This window comes from Pocillopora verrucosa, chromosome 1 (assembly GCF_036669915.1).
Source record: "Pocillopora verrucosa isolate sample1 chromosome 1, ASM3666991v2, whole genome shotgun sequence".
Lineage (NCBI taxonomy): Eukaryota > Metazoa > Cnidaria > Anthozoa > Scleractinia > Pocilloporidae > Pocillopora > Pocillopora verrucosa.
This window is the reverse complement of record NC_089312.1, coordinates 12,561,162-12,582,189: the sequence shown is the minus strand read 5'-3', so window position 1 is coordinate 12,582,189 and position 21,028 is coordinate 12,561,162. Positions and strand designations below refer to the sequence as shown.

The window sequence follows — 21,028 nt, the reverse complement described above, 5'->3', positions numbered from 1 at the left end:
ACAATGACATCAACATCGACAGTACTAACGACAGAGACAGTGACAATGACAGAGACAGAAAAAGAGAAAGAGAGAAAGACATTTTCAGTATAACAGTGACAGAGAAAATTACAGTGGCGGGAAGAGTCACAAAGAGATGACACTGATTGCGACAGCGAGAGAAAAATCGACAATCGCGGTGAAAGAGACATTGAAAGTGACAGATATTGTAAAAGAAACAGTCACAAGAACAGTGACAGGAAAATAAGAGGGAAAGAGACTGATAGAAAAAGTAACACTGAAAGTGAAAGCGACGAAGGTAATGCCAGTTGCATGGTCAGTAACAGTGACATTGATAGTAACAGAGAGTGACACTGACAGCGACAAAGAGAATGATACTGAAATAGACATTGAAAGATAAAGTGAGTGACTTTGACAATGACAGATACAGAGATAGTGATACTGACGTTGACAGTGACACAGAGAGATGGTGACAAAATCGCGGAGAAACATTGACAGTAACAGTGAAGTTTCAGTAAAGAGAGAGTGAAAGTGACACTGAGACTGACAGGAAAAGTTTCAAGGACAGAGAACGTGATATTGACACTGAGTGTGATATTGACAATGGGAGAGATAATGACACTGACCTGACCCTAACTTTAACTTTAACCTTAACCGTAACCCTAACCATAACCCTATTCCTTAACGTCAACGCTACCCCTAACCTTAACCCGAGACCTCACTCCAACTCTTAACCTAACCTTAACGCATACTGACTCTGATCTTCACCCTAATTCTAACCTTAAAGCCATGATGAAATATTGTCCAATGGGCAAAATTTATCGCTGATGGAATACTACTCCTAACACGAGACAGATGTTTACTTTAAAATCTCGAAGTAGATTTATCCAATCGAAACAAAATTAGAATCAAGAAGCTACTGACAATTACAAAACTCTTCACCAGAGTGCACTAATTTTCGCTGGTGAATGTGGACCGTGAGGAGATGACGAAGGGCGAATTTATCTTTTCGATCGAAAAATTTCTTTTCTTTATCATGACGTGACGCACTCTGGTGAAAACGTTCAGCAGTGAATGCGACAGATACAGTGACAGTGACTTTCATAGCAACAATGAAAGTGACAGTAACAGTGACAGAGAAAGTGGTTCCGAAAGTGACATTGACAGGGACAGTAATAGTGAAAGGGAGGTAACAAAGACATAGTCATGGATAGTGACGGTGAGACCGACAAAGATAGGGACAGTCAAAGCGACAATGACAGACAGTAACGGAAACTTTTACAACGAACTGATAGGGATACGGACAGAGAAAGAGGCAAAGACGGTAACAACGACAGCTCTACTGACAAGGATAGTGACAGAAAAAGTGATTTATCACTTGCAGTGACACTGGCTGTAACACTGACAGAGACGGTGACGGTAAAATTCTCAGTAACAGTGACAGTGACAAAGACAGGAATACCGAAAGTGTCAGACCATTACAGAAGGTAATAGCTGTCACACTTTGTAATACCTATCGTACGGTGGCCCATAGTACGGTGGCCCATAGAGGACACGCTATCCACTTTTTAAATTCAATTTAATTTAATTCCCATGGAAATTATCTCGCGATAAATGGGAAACTTGTTAGGTCGCACGTGATAGGCTGTCAGTCTCGCACGTTGTTTTTGTGGACGGCAATGGCTGCCACAGTTAAGGAGGTATGTTTTCAGGTCAATAGTTCGTTTTATTTTCGTAAAAAGATCATTTAGCAGTACTAAATACTTCAATACTGCAATACTTCTACGACACATAGCTCTGTGAATCAGCAGAGTAAACCTTTGATCTTGCGAAATCTTACGAGACAATTTCAGAGATGGCTGTCAGAGTCTGAGAACAAGTGTGGATTATCAAGCTTTGCAGCTCAAAACTTAACGATCGAAAGGTAAGATGCCACAAACGGCTCTATAAGGCTGAAAGATTTCAACCCGGTGACAAAAGAAGAGATTTGTAGTGAAATGCACCGTTGTCAAGAGAAGCAAAAAAAAATCAAGATACATCAAAAGTTAGATTTGTGCCACCGAAACAAAAGGAACAAACAGAAGAATAGGTTTCCGTGGAGAGCATGGCGAGCATTCGTAGCCACCACACAGGGGACATCAGTAAGAAAAAGCTGGGAGTGAGAGAGCTACGCAAAAAATTGATGATTCCTTTAATTACCTGCGATCATTTATTGCAGCGAGATTTCCCTCACATGAGTCTATCTCTAATGCACAATCCACCAGGTGACGGAAACTGCAATTTTTGCGCGTTGTGCTTTTGTTTAAACCACTGTGGCATACATCGATCACCTGAAACAGTCCAGGAGGAGATCGTGAAATGCTTGTTGAGCAATCCAAACAACATCGAGGGTTTTCCTCTAGAACTGTTTATGGGTATGCTTTGGTCAGAGCACCTGCAGTCATTGGCGAAGAATGGAACCTGTAAAGATCATATATGCGAGGCTGATGGACCAGAAGAGATCCGTTTTGTTGATGAAGACGGCGTCAGAATGATGAATCAGTCAGACAGTTTGACTTCTTACATAGAGAGGCTCCCCGATAAACTTCTTGAAAAAGTCATTTTTGAGGTATTATCTTCCTCATGCTTTTTGTGGCTTGACCACACATGCCACTTATACAATTAACTGTGCAAAGTTAACATTCGTTTCTGTGATATAACCCATAAGCTAGCCTCTTGAATCCTGCCACGTATTTACTTCTCAATTGGCGGTGAAGCAGGCATTACCAGGATCAAAAACTCATAAGGAAGTTAGGGCCCTACAGTGAAGTCGTTCTTAAAGTCCGGCGAATAATTTTGAATCCAAAATGGGCGAGTGCCGGGCTAGCACTGCGCTTTATTGGTCTTGGATGGTTTATCATCCTGAACATATTTTGGCGAAACGAGCGGCACTGAAGCAGAACTGAAAGAACGGTCTTTGTCTTTTCACTCAAGACTTATGGCCGAAAAAATGCATGTTGCAATTTACAACTGTACAAAGAGTTTGGAAACTTAAACATACACGTTCGGTGTTAAGATTTTTTTTAGCTACATCGTATTTAAGATTTGTTATTCTCGTTTGCATTCTTTTAGTTATTTTAGTCGAGCCACATCCTTTGGGACGGTGCATTTTCGTATTAAATTCAATGGTTCTGTTATATATTCCTGTACATTCATAGTCTACTTAAAATTTATAACGATGGCGCTTATAATGACATGGCCAATTGACACGAAACATTTCAAAGAATTTCCTTTCGGCGCAACAATGATGATTAAGATGACAAGGAATAGAAAGCGAAAACAATTAAGGCACAGGTACCTCCGATGGTTTTTGTAGGAAACCGAGCTGTATTTTGGTGTGTATGTTTTGCCTGCATAGAGTTTGGAAAGGATGCATCTTTTGTTTTCAAGAATTGGAAGAAGCCATCAAAGTTAACAAAACACAGCCAAAGTGAGAATCATGTAAGTTGCATGACTAAGTGGCTGCAGTTCAAAGCAATGGAAAGAAAAGAATAGTAGTGTTCTGCAGCAACTAAGCAATGCACATAAAGAGCAGGTCAAATTTAACAGGAAATATTTACAAGTGATAATCGAGTGCTTGATTTTCACTGCTATGCAAAATATTGCTGTTAGAGGCCAAGAAGAAAGTCGAAACGATATCTGGGAAGTGTCAGATATAAACAAAGGAAACTTTCTCGAATTACTCCATTTACGATGCAAAGACTTGCTATGGCTGCAGTCAAAACTCCAGGCGCAGCTCCAGTTGTATGCTCAGGGGACATCACCCACCATCCAAAATGAGCTACTTGCAATAGTGTCAGACCTTGTACTTGCGAGAATCACGACAGAAGTAAGGAAGAGTGGTTACTTTGGAATCATCATGGATGAAACTTCAGACATCAGTAGAACCGAAGAGGTATCCTTGTGCCTTAGGTACGTTATCAATGGTGAGACAAAAGAAAATTTCGTTGGTTTCTTTGCCACTGCTTCTACGGAGGGGGAAGTTCCGTACGAGCTCGCAAAAACAGCCATAAATAAGCTGGATTTAAGGTTGGAAAACATTATTGCCGAATGCTTTGATGGCGCTGCGAACATGAGTGGGATTCGCAGGGGCCTTGCTACGCGTACGAAGGAATGTTCATCTCTCGGAATATATGCACATTGTTATGGTCATCTTTTAAATTTGGCTCTTTAGGACATCATGACTGGAATTGAAACTCTCCGTAATGCCCTCGGTATTATCCAGAGTCTTTACAATTTCTTACACGGGAGTACCAAGCGCCATGCGTTATTCAAGGACATTGAAGTTCATGAAGAGGATGTTGCGCTTACATTAAAATCTTTGAGTACCACTAGATGGTCCTGTCGCTGGGCGGCGGTGAGGGCCGTGCTAGAGCAAGTGCCGAGGATAATGGAAGCCCTGGTCACTTTATCAAAGGATCGCGATCCCAAGACCTACAACGAAAGTAATTCGCTTCTCCATTCAATTTTTGACTTTGAGTTGTTTATGGCTTGATGGTTTTGAAGCTCATCTTATCCAACACTGATAATTTGAGTAGATATCTACAGGGAGAACAGACGGATGTCATCACTGCCAAGAAGACTGCTGATGCTGTCGTTAAGACACTGAGCAATTGTCGAAATGAAGAGAGCTTCACTCAGATGTGGTCACATGCTGATGTTATAGCGCAAAAAATCAGAATAGGAATCGAGGGTACGAAATTTACCTTGGGAGACGCCAAGGTGCCTCGAACCAGACCATCACGCCCACTTCAGGGCCTTACTGGCGAGACACCTGCTGCAGCGAACGACAGCTCACAACAGACGGCAAAAGACCACTTTCGTATCACAGATTACACAAGTATTGACAAAGTCGTCAGTGAACTTCAATCAAGGTTTGAGGGCAACGACCAGGAGGTTTTGTGTGCATTGGGCGAAATCGTATTCAGCCATTCTCCTAGCATCAACAACATCCAAACTGTATCAGATTTCTATGGCGTGGATAGTGAAATGCTATCAAGTGAGAAGTCAATCTTTGAAAACTAAGACTGCGGGGACCCATGCCAGAGAAAAAACGCAGCCTTGATGGTAAAGACCATGCATCAAAATGGTCTCCATGGCATTTTACCCGTTCTATATAAAGTTGTTCAGCGCCCTTCGCCGCATCAAGACATTTTTAAGATCCACAATGGGACAAGACAGACTTAGCAGTATCGCCGTTATTAACACTCAAAGAATGTATGCGAACAAGACAATGCAGAATGACATGCAAAGGATTATTGACATATTTGGGTCTCGAAGTAATCGTTCTTCATACTTCTTTTAGAGCTCAAATGGGTACGCTTTATCTCTCACTTCTTGGTTTTGTATTTTAGAAATGTTGATCTCGATTTACTGAAATATTTGCACTATTTTGAACGCCCGTGCTCTCAAGGTATGGCGAAGAAAACTTGACGTCGTGAAAGAATCATCTTGTGCATCTGTGACCAACAAGTTTCATTCGGGCAAATTATGTTCAGCCCCCACAACAAAATTTTTCCTGTACGCCCATGGGCATAACGTCTATGCTAGCACCTACATGCAGCCCATCATGCATGGGGGATTTAAGGGCGGGTTGCAGGCGACTCTGTGTCAAAAGCTCTGGGGTGGGGAGTGTCGAGTGTCAGGGAACAGGAAACCCAGATCCCCAGTGATACGGGTATCCCTTCGAATACGGCCGCCATTTGCTTCGTTCAATGTATTTTCACTCATTCGGAGAGGAGAGACCGCAAAATGTATTTGGTTGGCGTTTTTAGGGGGATGAAATAGTTTTTGCCTTGCTTTCACAACATTTTTGAGGCAAAGGACTGTTTCAAAATGTTTGATTTTGGCACTGACGGAGGAACAGCATTGCGCATGGCACCCGTGTAGATTATTTCTGCTTCCAATAACAGGGACAAGAGAGATAATATACCACAAAATTCCCGTGTCTGAAGTTATTTCATGCTCTCTATTAAGGAGAGCTTGTGAGATATTTTCGTTGGAATGTTTTTAAAGTTAATCCTCTTTTTTTAAACAAAAATGTAAACAACAGCTGCAAATGTCCCGCTCCAAACCACTCATCCCGAAAAATAACTCTGAAAAATAACTCTGAACTATGCCTATCATGTTTCGTTATTATTACTAACATAAGTCGATGAGACAGTTTTGGAGACTTAAAAAATGCAACACAATTTTCCCTTTCCTAAGCAATACTTGCGTTTGTCCAGAAATGCAGGCGGTCACGAAAATTCTTCAAATCGCTAAATCCGCCAAGTTGATTTCGCTTTGACGAATTTCACTGAAATTGGCCAAAATCGTCAAATCCATGAACAGTCTCTCGGTTTGACAAAATTTCGTCAACTATGCCATTTTCGATACTACGTGCATTTCTGAACGTAAGTGATACTTGTTGCAATGTACTTCGTGGCGTGCTACCGGTGTTTGCTTATCATTGGCCTTGAATGGCCTCGGAGTATAGCATGTTGTTAGTGATATTGTCATCGGCATGGAAAAGGCTGGAGATTTTCAACAACTGATCAATGAACAGAAAATTACGTAGTACAGAAGACCCACCGCTAACCAACAAAGTAGTCATTTTTAAGTAAATGATTTTAAATTTTATTTTTCAACCCTATCTACGTATCTCCTCAACTGTAAAATGAACGCAGTCATAGCTACTCTTTCTGAGATTAGCATTTGGTCAGGGGTAAGTTGATACTCTACCAACATGCCCCATGGGCGTCTGTACAGATAAAGATTGCTGTTTATTCTTCCGATGCGCTTCGTTGTCTTCTTTGTGAAGGATTAGCGGGTTCTCACGGACTATGAGGCCGCCAAAACGCCAATTATTTTCACTGAATGAATTCAGCACCTACTCAGAGGATAAAATTCAATTCGAAGTAAGGATTCCTCCGCTAGGAATCTTTGTCTTCGTCTTCATCTGTTTCCAGTGATATAAGCTCCATATCTTGTACAGTAATGTCTTGTTCTACAACATTTAAGTCCTGGGACTCAGATCGCGTTTCATTTCCAATCGCTTGAATCCTCTCACTATCCTGTAAGGTTATTCTTGCGAATTCATTTGATGCGTCGGCGACCGAAACCCTCGACCGAGCCCTGCGTCTAAATGCTGCTGATCCGAGCGTCGACAAAATAAGATCTTGTACAAACAGGCTTCGGTCTGCACGCTCGCGTTCCAAGGCTTCCTGTTCAGATTCTGACAGCGCCGGTTCGTTAGCTCTGAAAAGTACCAATTAAAGATTTGATGCTTAATAATTCAAAGTCAAAGAGAACTAACGGTTTCCCAGATTTGTTCTCCACAGTATTGTGTGCATGCGTGAAAAAGTCAACGGTTCTTTCCCGGCATTCTGCTGTGCATTTCTATGTTAAGGGGTTTGTACAACCCATTTCGCATGCTATAAAGTTCAATGGACGTTTACCTACTCGTACCTATGCTTCGTCTCGTTCTTTCTCAAAAAATTGCTTGTTTAGCATACAATGAGATATGTTGAAACAGCTCTGGTATCAAACGCTTCAGACGAAATTAGCTAGTTTCTAGGTTGATTTAGGACGCAATGACCCTGAGAAGTCGCCTAACGGCGGAATCAAAGTTAGGCAAGCCCATATCGTTTCCTAGAGAAGACATCGGTGGGTGAATTCTAGTAATTGAATTAATGTACCAGCTGATTAGAGAGAAAGGTTATGACATTTCGCGAAAGCAGATTAAACGTACAGCTTTAAAAATTTGTCTTGAAGGTAGCATTTCTTGACCTTCAGAATTGATAACATCGAGAGTGTCAACATTGATGGCTGGGGTGAACTGAATCTTCGGGCACTAACACCGACTTTCACGCTGCTGTCTTTATTTGATCAATGCAAACCAAAAGCTACGCTTCCAAAATTTTAGCTGAAGTTCCTCTAATGCCATTGCATTTTAGAAGTTTTAAAATGCTACACGAATAGAAACTGTTTGGACGAAAAAAGGGAAGACCGCCAGTAAGGGGAGACTGAAGAAACGTGTTCAACATAAACTAACTTGCGATTGAAACTAAACAGACTACAAACAAGTTCACAGACAAACAAATGTGTTCCATGCTCTTACCTAGAGAGAAGAAATGACGAAGACGCCGAACTACTGCTTTCTTGAGCACTAACCGTTGACGTAGCCGTGACACTACTACCAGCTGCAGCTGCAGCAGCCGCAGCTGCCGCCATTTGACGCCGAGCGGGAAGTCTCTCCAGCCGCTCTCTGGTCTGCTGCACTTGCTGCCTCTCCAATTGTAACTGCTGTTGTAGCAACTGAAGCTGGGACTGCATGGGAGGCTGGGGCTGTTGGGCAGCACGTCGAACGCCCGACAGCTGAGACAAAAGCTCAGCTATAGGGTCCATGCTTTCACGGGCAGAGGTGGAAGAGGACGACGAGGACGAAGCAAGCGCACTGTTCCCTGATCCTCCAAAGTGCATGTTGGCTGCTCGCGGCCTTGGGGGTCTCGGTCGACTACCACTCACTGCTGGGTGAAATAAACGTCTGACGTGCCGGACAGGTGGGGGCTCGTCGTAGTAAGTCAGTTAAAGAACACACAGTTGATACATACTATCTAACTGCTCAAAATGAAACAGCCATTTTACTCAGCAAAATAAACATTACAACGAGTTGTGGGTCTAAATAAATTGAGCAATTCCTTCCCACCAACATCTCCAACGAAACGACAACAGACCACCTAAAGATCATTCAAGGTGCAGTTCGTTTCACCAAGGAACAAAAATACCCCAAAACTATTCTTAAATTCCTTGAGAAAGAAACTCAAAATTGTTTGAACGTACTAGCAAACATATAGCAAACACAAATTAAAAGGATATTAGAATATCAGGCCTACTGGGTGCCCTATGCTCCAGTGTCAAATGCGCAGCAAAGTCATCGGTCACATGATTTGGGTCTCCACCTGGTAAGGCAGCACACACAGGACATACCTGCATCAAACACAACACTCATTAAAACACAATTCTCTGCATAAATAAGATTTCTCTTTCCTTTGCAACAAAAATGGTGTTTACTTTTTTACTGTAAAAGAAATACACACCAATAGGAAAACCTTAAAAAAAGAACAGCCTTTAAAGGAAACGTGGCAAAACAGTGCTCTTCAATACTTATTAACTCCAATCTTGCACTCACTGGAAAATCTATTTCAGGTAGATTTCTGTCTTACAACTGTAATTACTTATTTGAACTGATTCTGAATTACCCATATAAGTTTGCCCTAAATAACTTGAACCGTTTCTGTCTGAATGTGATTACATATAAAGCTGTAGTCAGAACAAAAATGTACTGAAGTCCAAATTTAATTTAATTTGAAGCAGCCATTTCTTTGACATCACATGAAACATGAAACATGTGAGTCAGCTCTATATTTTCCTTTACTTCTGTTCATTTGTTTACAGTCCCCCTACCTCAACATCTACAAACACTAGAAGCCTTCCAAATTTTCCTAGAAGGTTCAAGTTATCTTTGATACACTGTACACTTACAAGGGGCAATGTAAGCAAACAACAACTACTGTTACCTTTCTAATTTCAGCACACCCTACAATTCATTACTAAGGTTTAGAGTTGAACAAATTCCACTAATAATTATGAGTAAATGTTTAATTTGAAAGCACAAAAATTAATCCCTATTTAAGCACCTCTTCAATGCTTTTCCTATTTACTGTCAAACTTGAGAAACCATTACAACCAGAAATAGGTCTTGAACGTTATTGTTTTAATGGAAAGACAATGGGATACAAAATAACTACACTGCAAGGACCACTAGTGATTAGAATACGGTTTTCTCGTGTGCCTCAATCTTCTGTGTAACTACTAAAAAATTAATAAGTATTCCAGAGATACTTCATGTGCCAAATACTTACCACCTCAATGGAGGCATCACTATGTTCTGATGCTACGTGTTCCTGTAAGGCAGACTCTGTAAAACCCATTTTACCACAATAAGGGCAAGTAAAAGACTGTGGCTGGTCTGCAGTAAATGCTTCACCTCCATAATATAGTTCTGTTCATCAAGAAAACAAGTTTAATTTGCTTTCCACACTGAAAACATTTCCTAAGCTTAAGTTAAAAACTAATATTAAGGTCCAAGTAGATAATGACCTAATCTGTGAGAATATGCTTGAAAGGTATACTTGCATCACTTAAATGTGTATTTACGTATACAAGGAACACATGAAATTCACTGATGCACTTTCTGAAATTCTAGAGCTCATTTGAGATTCTAAAAATGCTTTGGAAAACTGTTCATATTAAGTAAGAAGAGTGGTTGAACAACTGGAGATAAAGTGGCTGACCAAAAATGTGGGTCATGCCAAACTAAAGAAGTCAGCAGACAAATTTGGGTAAAATCACTATTGAAATACAAAGTAATTTCACTCTGTTAAACCCAAAGGGTAAAAAATCCTGAATCAGTGTAATGTATACAATCAAAGTTCTGGCAGCATCCTTACCAAAATCTGTTCTAGTAAGAATACATTGCATTGGATGATCTGCTGTGTGCCTTGTAGTTGTTGCTCCATTTTCATAACATGTTGCACAAAGGTCATAATCATAGCAAATTAAACATTTGAATCGCCTCCCACGGAAATTTCCTATGTTACACGAGTCACAACTGACACCTGTTCAATGGAATAAAAGATAAATTAGTACATTTCTTCATGGTAGACAAATAATGCGAGAAACAAAAGGAAATTAAGGCATTAAAGCTGTACTGTCAAGTAGTTTAGACTAAGGGTTCTGGGGTATGCTTATTCCAGAAATTTTGAAATTAATGTGTGGCAAGGCAAAATTCACCATTTCCAGTTAATACTTAGTGTACAAAATACCAATCCTTTCCTTAAAAATATCAACTGTCCCAATCTAAAATTTTGTCTCATTCAGGTTTAGACACCATCTGGGTTCATGTGGAAGCCTACAACCCAATTTACTATGCTAATGGCAGAATTTAAGGATTCTGCTTTAATAGATTGTAACTATATGTTTAATATAGCAGCCACAGTGACCGGATCCATCACTGCCTTAGTTATCTTGTTAACTCATGGCAGATGTTTTTCAAAGAACATCAACATTTTGAAGAGTGATGGTGATCAGTGATAGACTAAAAGAATATTGATAACTTTCAATATATAGAAATGGAAAATGCCTATAATGACACAGGAAAACATGATAACCAAACTGAGAGGGGAGAGATAAGTACTTACATGTAATCACCACAATGACAAAAATTGAACCAACATGAACTCAAAGAAGAACAAACAAATTATTTCATGACTAGATGATTCCACAGCTCAAAAGTCTTTATGAATAGATTTAAGATAAAGAGCAACCTTTGAGAAAGTTTTAAAAAACCATTCATTATTGACTAAAGACTACATAACTGTTATCACTGGAAAAAGACAACACTATAACATTTGCTGTCACAATTAGTCATCTAAAATTGGATGGCATGTTAGAATTGACATAGTCACCTAAAATTGTCCAAACCCAAATTCATGAAACAAACTAGGTAGTTTAAACTTATTAACTCTTTACATAAGTTAAATTATTTGCCAATACATTGCTGAAAATACATACAGTATTAAACAATAACACGGTCAATGATCATTCCTTCAACAAATTGGTTGAAAAGTGTTCTTACAATTTAAGTAACACAGTAGATGCTGGCATCAATGAAAAATGTGCTAGGCTTCTGAATTGATTAGGAAAATTCTACAAGAACCTCTTCCACAGAACCTTTTCAGGGTGTTTTGAAAACGTTCTCTTATCATTTGATGACACTGCCAAAAATGCTTAAGAAAGCAAAAATTGAAACTTGGGCCAATATCTCCTAAAATGATTTGATTTCCATTTAAAGCACCCTTGTTCCAATGAGCACTCCCTTAAGACACTCAAGCACCTGTATTTTTATAATGTGCCCCATCTTTTTCAAGTGAAAGAAATACTAGAGTATATTCCCTTCCATTTTTTTTGCAAATATTCATTGTACATTTGTTATTCTTATGGTTTCTGATATTGTTCCTTTTTAAATAAATATCAAGGATTTGTTTTGCACAACCTGCTATTTTTCCAAAAAAGAAAAAGCACCCTGTACCCCTTTTAGGTGCCCTTCCTAGATGTAGCATACATAACTAAGCCCCCCAGGCACTAAATCGAATAATTACAGTAACTACCATGTTTCCTTCAATAAACCCCAGGTCCTTATTTAACATTTTGGCTAAAAAAAGGGTGCTAACATGAAGGAGGGTACTTAATTGAGGAGAGCACTTATTAGTTTTCCCTTCAATGAATTGTACCTTTAATTTGGCTAAAATCCTAAATATAGATAAACAAAAATAGGTACCCAATGGGTACACTACTATAAAATGCCTTTTGTTTTTACACTGGATCTCCATTATCCCCTTATGAGGCTCAAATATTCTCTAACAAGGCTCATTTCTTGATAAGTGGACTTTCTTAAGCACCACTTTTAGTTAAAAAGGTTCCTTTGATACAAGGCAAACCCATAGAGGGTTCATTTTGCAGAGCTAGAGGTGATGTAGGCAGAAGCAATCAAGGGTGATGTGATTCATAAAACCAGTTGTACATTCATGACATTTTACCGACTGCAAAAAAAGCTACCCAATCTAGGCATAGCTCTAAGTAAAAGGGTCATTGAATGCTGTGATACAGGGAACGATTGTGCAACTAAAATCAAAACTACCACTTCCCTGATGAAATTGAGCTTGACTCTTAGAAAAGTACCCACATGCAAACAATTGTGAAAGTCAAAGTGGCTGTGGGTCTCTGAACTTGGAAAATGAATTATGAAGGGTGAAAGACCAAGGCCAATGAGTTGAATTCCTATTTTGAACCTCTTGGTCCTCATAAAGCACATTGTCTAAAAATTACATTTGCTTACTTGGCCCAATGGATTGCCCTTCCCTCTGCAAGCAAAAAGGTCGAGAAATTGACTCTTGGTGATAGTTTTTTTTCTTATTCCTTCAAAATGGCTAATACATTTTTTGCAGAACTGGTGATTCAAAATTGTATACTGTCAACTGTTGGACCAAATTTTCAATTCTTAATTTCTCCTTAGATCGTTGCACAGAACTAAATTATAATAGCTCAAAGATTAAGTGAATGTGTGCAGTAGGGTGCAGGTCACAGGTCTATCATGGAGAAAACAATACTCACAAAATGAAAGAACATAAATTCATGGAATAAAGCAGAGAGCTAACCACAGAATATAGCATAAAAGGACATTACACCATTTGACAACTAAAACAGTCTTCTCTAGGTATTTAACTAATACCCACATTTTGATAATCAGAACATTACCATGGAAATTTCACTTGTTTAACCCTTACAACATAGCTAGGTTCTAAATTCTAATCATGAGTTAGAAAAGGAGTCATAAGAAATCTCTCTGCCTTACCTGGTAAATACAATACCATAATTATAACATTATCCCAGATATTTGTATATTTTTCTGTCACAGAATCCATTGTTATGAAATGCATGACCAATTTCTTTCTCTTGTGGTATATGACATACAGAAAAAATTGCTTTGTTTTTAACCTAGAATAGCAGTAGTACTTAGGATACTGATTTCAACCCACATCTCGACAGAGAAAAAAATCTTATTTTTGAATCAGCTAGTGAGCAATTCATACTGATAATTAAACAAGTTTTTTAGTCAAGTTCATTTGCAACTTCTTAACCATAAATATTGTATAACTTTTAGGTAATTTGCCCTTTCCTAGCCACCAAAGAATCCTATGAAATATACACAACAGAATTGGAAACAATTTTGGTGAGAAATACTTTGTAAAAAAGGAACATAAATCTGAGCTGATAGAACAAGTAAAACCACACATACACAGCCTTGCCAGTGTCCCTTAAAAAGTCATTTGCTAAAATTAATTTGCTGCTATTAGTCATACACAAATAAGCTCTTGGCCTTCCTCACTACTTTCCCTTTCAACCAGTAGTTTTGAATCTAATGCATCATTCTTCTTAAAAAAAAGGCAGGAAAGCTACAGAGAAACTAACCAAATTAATTTTAGTCCCTCTGTATCCTCTTGATTATTAGCTGACCAGAAAGTGGTTGTACTGAGGAATTGATTTTTATAAAACATTTACACACAATTCCCAACGTACAATTTTCAGTAAAACGACAAGGATAGCAGTCTTGAGGTGATGAAAATTAACCTTAAAGCAACAGCTATGTAACTTATGTACTAGGACGCAGTGAAATATTTAAATGTATAGGTAATATCATAAAGTGACTGCACCAGTTTATTACTCACGTCGAATACAAAGAAGTATAAGAAAGAATATTGTATTTAATGTGTGCCATACTTTGCCACTAAAAGGAGAGGTCTCTCAGTTTCGACGCCGCGCGTTGAAAAGAACCCAAGCAAACATGCTCATTTACACCTTTCGAACGTGTAAGTGAACGTAACGGAACTATGGATGCAACTCTAGAAAACGACTACTCTTAGAGACTGTGGCTGAGATAAACACAACTTGAAACACTGTGGCATCAGTGACATAAAGAAATTTAAGAGGACAACTGCTTTCCAGAAGGGAAGCCACAATTTCCAAATCTAAAAGAGAAAACAAACTTACCCTCATGCCGAGACATAGCAACTTCCCTGTACTTCAATAAGAGTCGAATCGAATTTGCGCTGATGCAAGGGCCTATTGATACAACTTTTCCTGACAGTGGCAAAAAGCATTGGACAATCGTTGAATGTTCTTCCTAAATTCTGGGAACGGTCCCAAACAGTCGAATTTTAGGCCACTTTACTTCTCATTTCCACCATTGGAGACTTCAATGATTCTAAGAGCCCTCTCCCGGTTTCACTGGGCATGAGCAGTAACTGGATTCCCAGCATTCTCAGCTCCTTAGGTTGGTGACTGGGGTCTACGTTAGGGCTACACGGGCTACACGAGCTACACGAGCAACAGCAAGTATCGTTCGAAGTATCGGTTGAGTATCTCGAGGGATCTTAGAGTTGTCTCAGGACGGAAACAGAAGAGCCCGTATCGTACAATTACAGTTATCTAAAGGCGTCAAAAAAATTGCAAAAAATTATGCAATTGTGTGCTCGAGAGGCGCTGTGACTACTGCTGAAGGTTATAGCTAGTGGTGTCTTGGGTGCTAATGACCTCCTCACCCTTTAAGCCTTTTTTTTTCTGTCACATTAAGTAACACACAGTGTGGAGGTCAACATGACAATCTGGCAATTGCCCTCTGTTTGAAACAGTAATACTCTCACCTCCTTTGAAAAATCCAGGCCATGCTATGTTGACGAGTGATCACCAATTTTCAAAGTAATGAAGAATGTTGGCTATGTGAACCTCCATTGGGTAGCCCATGCTTGATGCATGTCAATTCTAACAAGGCATCCAAGCTTTTGGGTAGATTTTTTGTTTGTTTTTTCTATTTGTTCTTAAGTCTCTTCTGGAGTTACAAGACAAAAGAAACAAACAAAGATTGCAGTTTTGTTCCTCATGCCTCAAAGTCATGCTAGAATCTTTTAAGATTGAAGTTTGAATAGTTATTAAATGCAGGTGTTTCTTGTAGAAGTGGTTACTAGGCAAATATGTGTAAGTATGGTCTTTATTCTCTCAAAGGTCATCAGGTACAAAATAAAGCTAAAAAACTTGGACATGCAGAACCAATTAATGATTTTAATGGACTGGTACACCCTGATTCAAGTGAAAGAACAAGACAGAATGGAAAGGATAACAGTAACTTTGAAGGAGCTCTTCCTTCCGCTGTAATAAGGGATGGTGTAAACCAATATGTGTAGTGCCAATAAGCATGTCTGGACTTTTTGTGGGCAATGATGGTGATGTGTCCATCCAGTCCTCTCCAAATTACTGTAAATAGTAAGTAGCACTATTTTCCACACCATTATGAAAACATTGTTGATCCTTGTAATCTGATTGGCTCTCATTGGTGATTTATTCATGAATTGCACCAATTTGCCTCTATGCTTTCTTTCTCCCAGTCAATGAAACCAATTGGACAGCTTTACTAAAACACAACAACCAATCAGATTTCAAGGCTTGTTTAAGGAAACCAATCAAATTGTAGGAAATGAAAGACAACTCTGGCAACTTCTGACAAACCAGCTAAATACTGGATAAATAAAATATTTGCACAGAATAAAAAAGCTGTATTAGTAATAGTTTGTCATCTTTAATTATGACCTCTGCTCAGGTTGACAAAATGTCAGTCACTACTACTGATAACAATTCTACTAAGGACCCTAAATCAGAAGACCACACAACATGATCAATGCTCCTGAGGTCAAAATATTAACTGCATTATCTAATTATTAAGTACAAGCTCAGCATCTTCATTGTGATTTCATAAGCCTATCTGATTTGTATCTTCTGTATTAGTATCCATGACGTTTCTCTTATTTCTTACATATGTAAGATATCTACTTTGACCATAACATTTGACAAGGCCTACATTTTGGCAAAAAGCAGCTTAACATACCACAATAATCATTTCTACTACTACTACTACTTCTTGGGGGTACATATCATCAGAATTGAAAAACTCCTCTTTCAGCTTACTAAAATGTCCAATTATTTCAAAACAAAAATACAGGTCAACCAACTCCATGAGAGCACAAAAGTTGACATTTGACATCTTAGAAAGCTGCAGCTATTTTTAAACTATCACCAAGAACAAGTTCCCAAAATATCCTCCTTTCATAATACAATACAGATCTCTGATGTATTTTATATTCCATGTCTTATAAATAAAAGCAAACTCCATACATAGTACATTTGTAGAATCCTATGTGTATAGGTTTCTGGAAAACAAATCAACACTACTTGGGAGACAGGAGACTAAATAGAGGCCTCCAAATAACACTTTGATGGCCTAATAAAAGGTATTATGCTATGCTGAACTTCCTTAAACTACAGAAGTTTGTGTATCCAACAATTAAAGCATACAATAGAAAACATTTTAACACTAGAAAGATAAAATAGCATAGTAAAGCATTGTTTTTTTCAGAATCTAGTGCTATCTTATAATACCCTCACTAGTGCATCACCACAGTTTCTTTAGAAACTTGCCTTTATATTATATACAATGTCAATCTAAGCTGCACCACAAAATACTGACAGCCGTACTTCTAAATATATATTTAGTGGACTATCTGTCAAAATTTCCAAATAAAAAAATCTGTATCACCAATACGACCAAGGTGGTTGCCTGGTATAAAGATGTGGACTTGTAGTGATGTTGAGTGGAATTGATATAACCGCTGCTTCCATTCCTGCTTCTTCAATTCCACGCTTGATGTGATACCTGGCAATTTGACAAACACTGTGTGAGCCCACCACTGCATGTAGTCTTAATGAAAAACTGAGCTAATTAGTATTCAGATGTAAAAGACCACCAAATAAAAATGAAAGTCAGCATTAGCATCCTTTTAAAGATGAGTGTAAGTCTTGTAAATTATACCTTGGTTATATGGAGAAAAATTATAAGTAAGTGTTAACAGTGCCTTAAAAATGAAAGCTGAGTTTTCGCAAATGATGTCTTACACAACTACAACTGTGCTGCTAAAATAAGGAGCTCTTCAAACTAAAAATGCCAGTACACATGAAAGGTAGGATAACTGGTTAAATTCTTGAGAAGGCCAACTGAGGGAATGGGTAAGGAAAGAAACTACTGGGTCACAGGAGAGCCAGGCTGCAACAACCACATAGTGATAGCTTTGCTTTGCACCAAATCTTCACAGTTAGTTCATAATCTCTCCTCAATGCAGTCCTTCTTTCTTATTTCAAATTTAAATTGGCTCTAACTTATCAAAACAGATTTATTGAAACTCTGAAAAAAGAGGACTCTTAAATATATGGTTATAATGACAAATGAAAATGTCACTAAGCTCTTGGAATTACTGGAAAATAGTTAAATCATTTAAATCCTCTTTCAAACAAATAATCTAAAATTCAAAAAATAACATTGTGGTAAGCTAAATATTTCACTTGTGAATGACAGTAATGACATCAATAAAATGCAGTACCCATCAGATCCCAAGATGAATCCAGCAGGAATACTGACTTCTCTTGTTGTTCCATCATGGATCATGTCCACTAAAGATTCTGCATTGTCAAACTGTAAATTGTCTGATATAAATACAGCAATAGCTCCATGATGTTCCACTGTCTTGGTTTTGGAGACAAAGGAACAACCCCTAGAGTATAAGGTTACTCATGTTTTTACAGGCATCAGATATGCATTAGTCTCCATGCAACGAGATAGTGTAATAAGCAGGGGGGCAGGCCCATCACTTTACTCCAGACTTGGTGGCCTCAAAGGATTAGTCGGAGGGGAGTTTGGAGAACTTGCAGTAAACACTACTCACATGTAGACAAACATACAACTCATTAAGTACTAAATGCAGGCTATGTATTCTCCATTTACTAAGCATTGGTTTCTCAATATCAACTCTGATTGGCTACAAAGATAGAAATAAGTCTTGCTGGCACTCCTTTGGTAACACTATACCTATAAATGATAGTCCCAAACATGTAGAAGTGTTGTCAGATGTTGCAGGAAATAGCACATTTAAACCTGATTATCTCACCATCATGTTTAACCCTTTGATTGTTAAACACATTCTCATTGTCAGCGTCTCAGGAAATTGATAGAGAACAATGTGGAGAACATGTATACTGATGTTAGATGTAAAGAGTCAACCCTGTCCAATAAATTTGTTAAGTCTGCACTCACTCACCCTCTTTCAACTAAGGCTATTGACCCCCACAGAGCCTTACCATTGTCAACTGAATGACAAGCATCAATAGGATCAGCAGCAACAAGGTTTACAGTGCCTAATTCTAATTCCTGAAAAGAGACAGAAAAAGATGAAAACCAGTGAACATTAGGAATCATTGATATCAGGGTCAATTTGTACATCACCAAAGTGCCCATCGACCAGCAGTTACTATGAAGCACAGGAACGTTCTTTAAACCTCTAATTCCCAAGATCTGATTATTAATTCTCTCCTCTTGCTGCTACACAATTCCTTGTAAATTAGTTACGAGAATTTGGTCCAAGATCACGATAAAATTCCTGATAAGTTTGAGTATTCTCATCAACCGTTTGCTAGAAAACAAGTGGATATCAAAGGGAGAAGGTAAATGTTTGTCACTTCTGGGAGTTAAGGGGCTAAAAGGCGTTTTTTGAAAAGATATCGATTGACGATTAGCTCTCTACAGTGATTCATACCTGTACAGAGAATGCCTTTAAACCACTACATGGACCTTTACAAAAACTAACCCAAGACAACTTTATTACAAGGCAAATTAAAGTAGGGCTCAAACCGTATGCAAGGAAGTTGAAAGGGAAAACGTAGAAAGTGAAGGAGGTTTAGGACGTTACATTTCTGATTAAACCGGTGGCACAGGTGAAATCAAGCTCAGACTCTCTTGGGAACGTGATAAATAAAATGACTGCGTCCGCATTTGGGCTGACTCAGCTAGTAATTAAGATTTTATAATTAAGAAATAGTTCGTTGACATCAATTAATGAATTACTTACAAATTTGGTTCCGAAGTTTTTCGCTGGTTTAACCTTGTAGATATAACTTATGTTCTTTGGTTGTAAGATTTCAAAATAAAGAAGGTCATTGCTATCGAAAAGCATGAAGTCTGTAGCAGAGAATAGACGGACTCGTGGGCCTTCAGCTGCAAGGTGAAACATATACATCATTAAGTATTGTGCTATTGCGCCAATAAAACAAGCAGTGCTGAATATTCCATAGATTTTACCTGAAGAATAGTCCCATAACAAAAAAAGCACAGCCATAACGAGGCATGATATCGTTCTATGGATATGGATCTCCATAATTTCGTTCATCACGCAAACACGTCAAGTTGTAACGGTGAGTCACTATTTTGTGACCGCTTAGAATGCTGGGATAAGCCTTTCGCTCTTGTGATAGAATGGGAACAAACTGTCCCAGGAAAAAATTGGAACTTATGTAAGTTTAAAGATAAAGAAAGGGAGAAAGTCTCTCAAGGAACTGTGTTCAGAGGGAAGGATCACAAGATAATTTGGTTTTAATACTTGAGTTGATCAAGTAAAGTAGCCACTGTGGAGAGTTTCCGAAGCTAACGTTTCAAGTCCTATACATGTGTGATTTATGTACAGGGAGATTGAGTTACGCTATTAGTGGGAACACAGTAACGTGAAAAAGACAAGGAAAAAATAGCCAAATTAAAAGCTTTCGTTGATACGGCAGAGAGTAAGAGGACGCCTTAGACCGCCGATTTGAAAGATTAACTTTAGTTCTAGAGATTCGCGGCTTTCCGAACAGCCTAGATGTAAGGAAAGGTCGCAGAATGCCATATTTTTTTAAAAATGATTGGGAGAATAAAGTGTCTTGCGACTGGCTTAGATGCATCTTTGTCATTCTTTTCTACGTCACGATGGTCTTCTTGGAATCGATCACCCAGTCGTCTTCCCGTTTCTTCCCCTTTTCGGGGAAAAAGTTTTCAAAAAGTTTGTAGATCAACCGTTTAATTCTTGAAGACAGTCGCCAATAGAAAACTAAGACGAGCCTAAAGTAATGTTTTTGAAACAAATCGAGATCGAGAAACAAAAACGCTATACTCAGACATCTTAGCACCACACTTGCTATAACGCATATTCATCGCCGAGAGAGCAATTATGCTCTCAATCTTATTTATGATATATTTTCTATGATCCCAGTAACTCTTAAAAAATACTAAAAAAATTAGAATATATACAAAGATATAAAACAACAAGCAAAACGACACACACACACACACACACACGCACACACAAAGAAACCGGGGTTGTTCCACGCAAGCCAGTATTCCTTTTTTATTAAATGTAGGGTCAAGTGCTAACTTTTTTTTTCTCTAAATGTCTTTAACTCCGATAGCACGAAATAACAG

The 21,028-nt window shown here is 38.6% G+C and overlaps 2 protein-coding genes across 3 annotated transcripts; both read right to left on the bottom strand.

The window, feature by feature from the left end:
• Positions 1-6,633: 6,633 nt before the first annotated feature.
• LOC131770303 (E3 ubiquitin-protein ligase KCMF1-like) lies at positions 6,634-14,917 on the bottom strand. 2 transcript variants are annotated; one of them, XM_059086020.1, is made up of 6 exons: positions 14,692-14,917; positions 10,533-10,700; positions 9,945-10,084; positions 8,899-9,009; positions 8,141-8,598; positions 6,634-7,278 (listed from the first exon to the last, which is right to left on the bottom strand). In XM_059086020.1, exons 1-6 carry the CDS (start codon positions 14,705-14,707, stop codon positions 6,954-6,956), a joined length of 1,218 nt encoding a protein of 405 aa, XP_058942003.1. In that variant the 5' UTR covers positions 14,708-14,917; the 3' UTR covers positions 6,634-6,953. The 2 variants fall into 2 exon arrangements, with proteins under 2 accessions (XP_058942003.1, XP_058942004.1); XM_059086021.1 differs by having other exon boundaries at positions 8,141-8,595.
• Positions 14,918-16,253: 1,336 nt separating this feature from the next.
• On the bottom strand, positions 16,254-19,994 carry LOC131770272 (protease-associated domain-containing protein 1). Its single transcript, XM_059085983.2, has 5 exons — positions 19,877-19,994; positions 19,647-19,792; positions 18,840-18,949; positions 18,126-18,296; positions 16,254-17,404 (listed from the first exon to the last, which is right to left on the bottom strand). The coding sequence occupies exons 1-5, from the start codon at positions 19,962-19,964 to the stop codon at positions 17,284-17,286; spliced, it is 636 nt and encodes a 211-aa protein (XP_058941966.2). The 5' UTR covers positions 19,965-19,994; the 3' UTR covers positions 16,254-17,283.
• Positions 19,995-21,028: the final 1,034 nt, after the last annotated feature.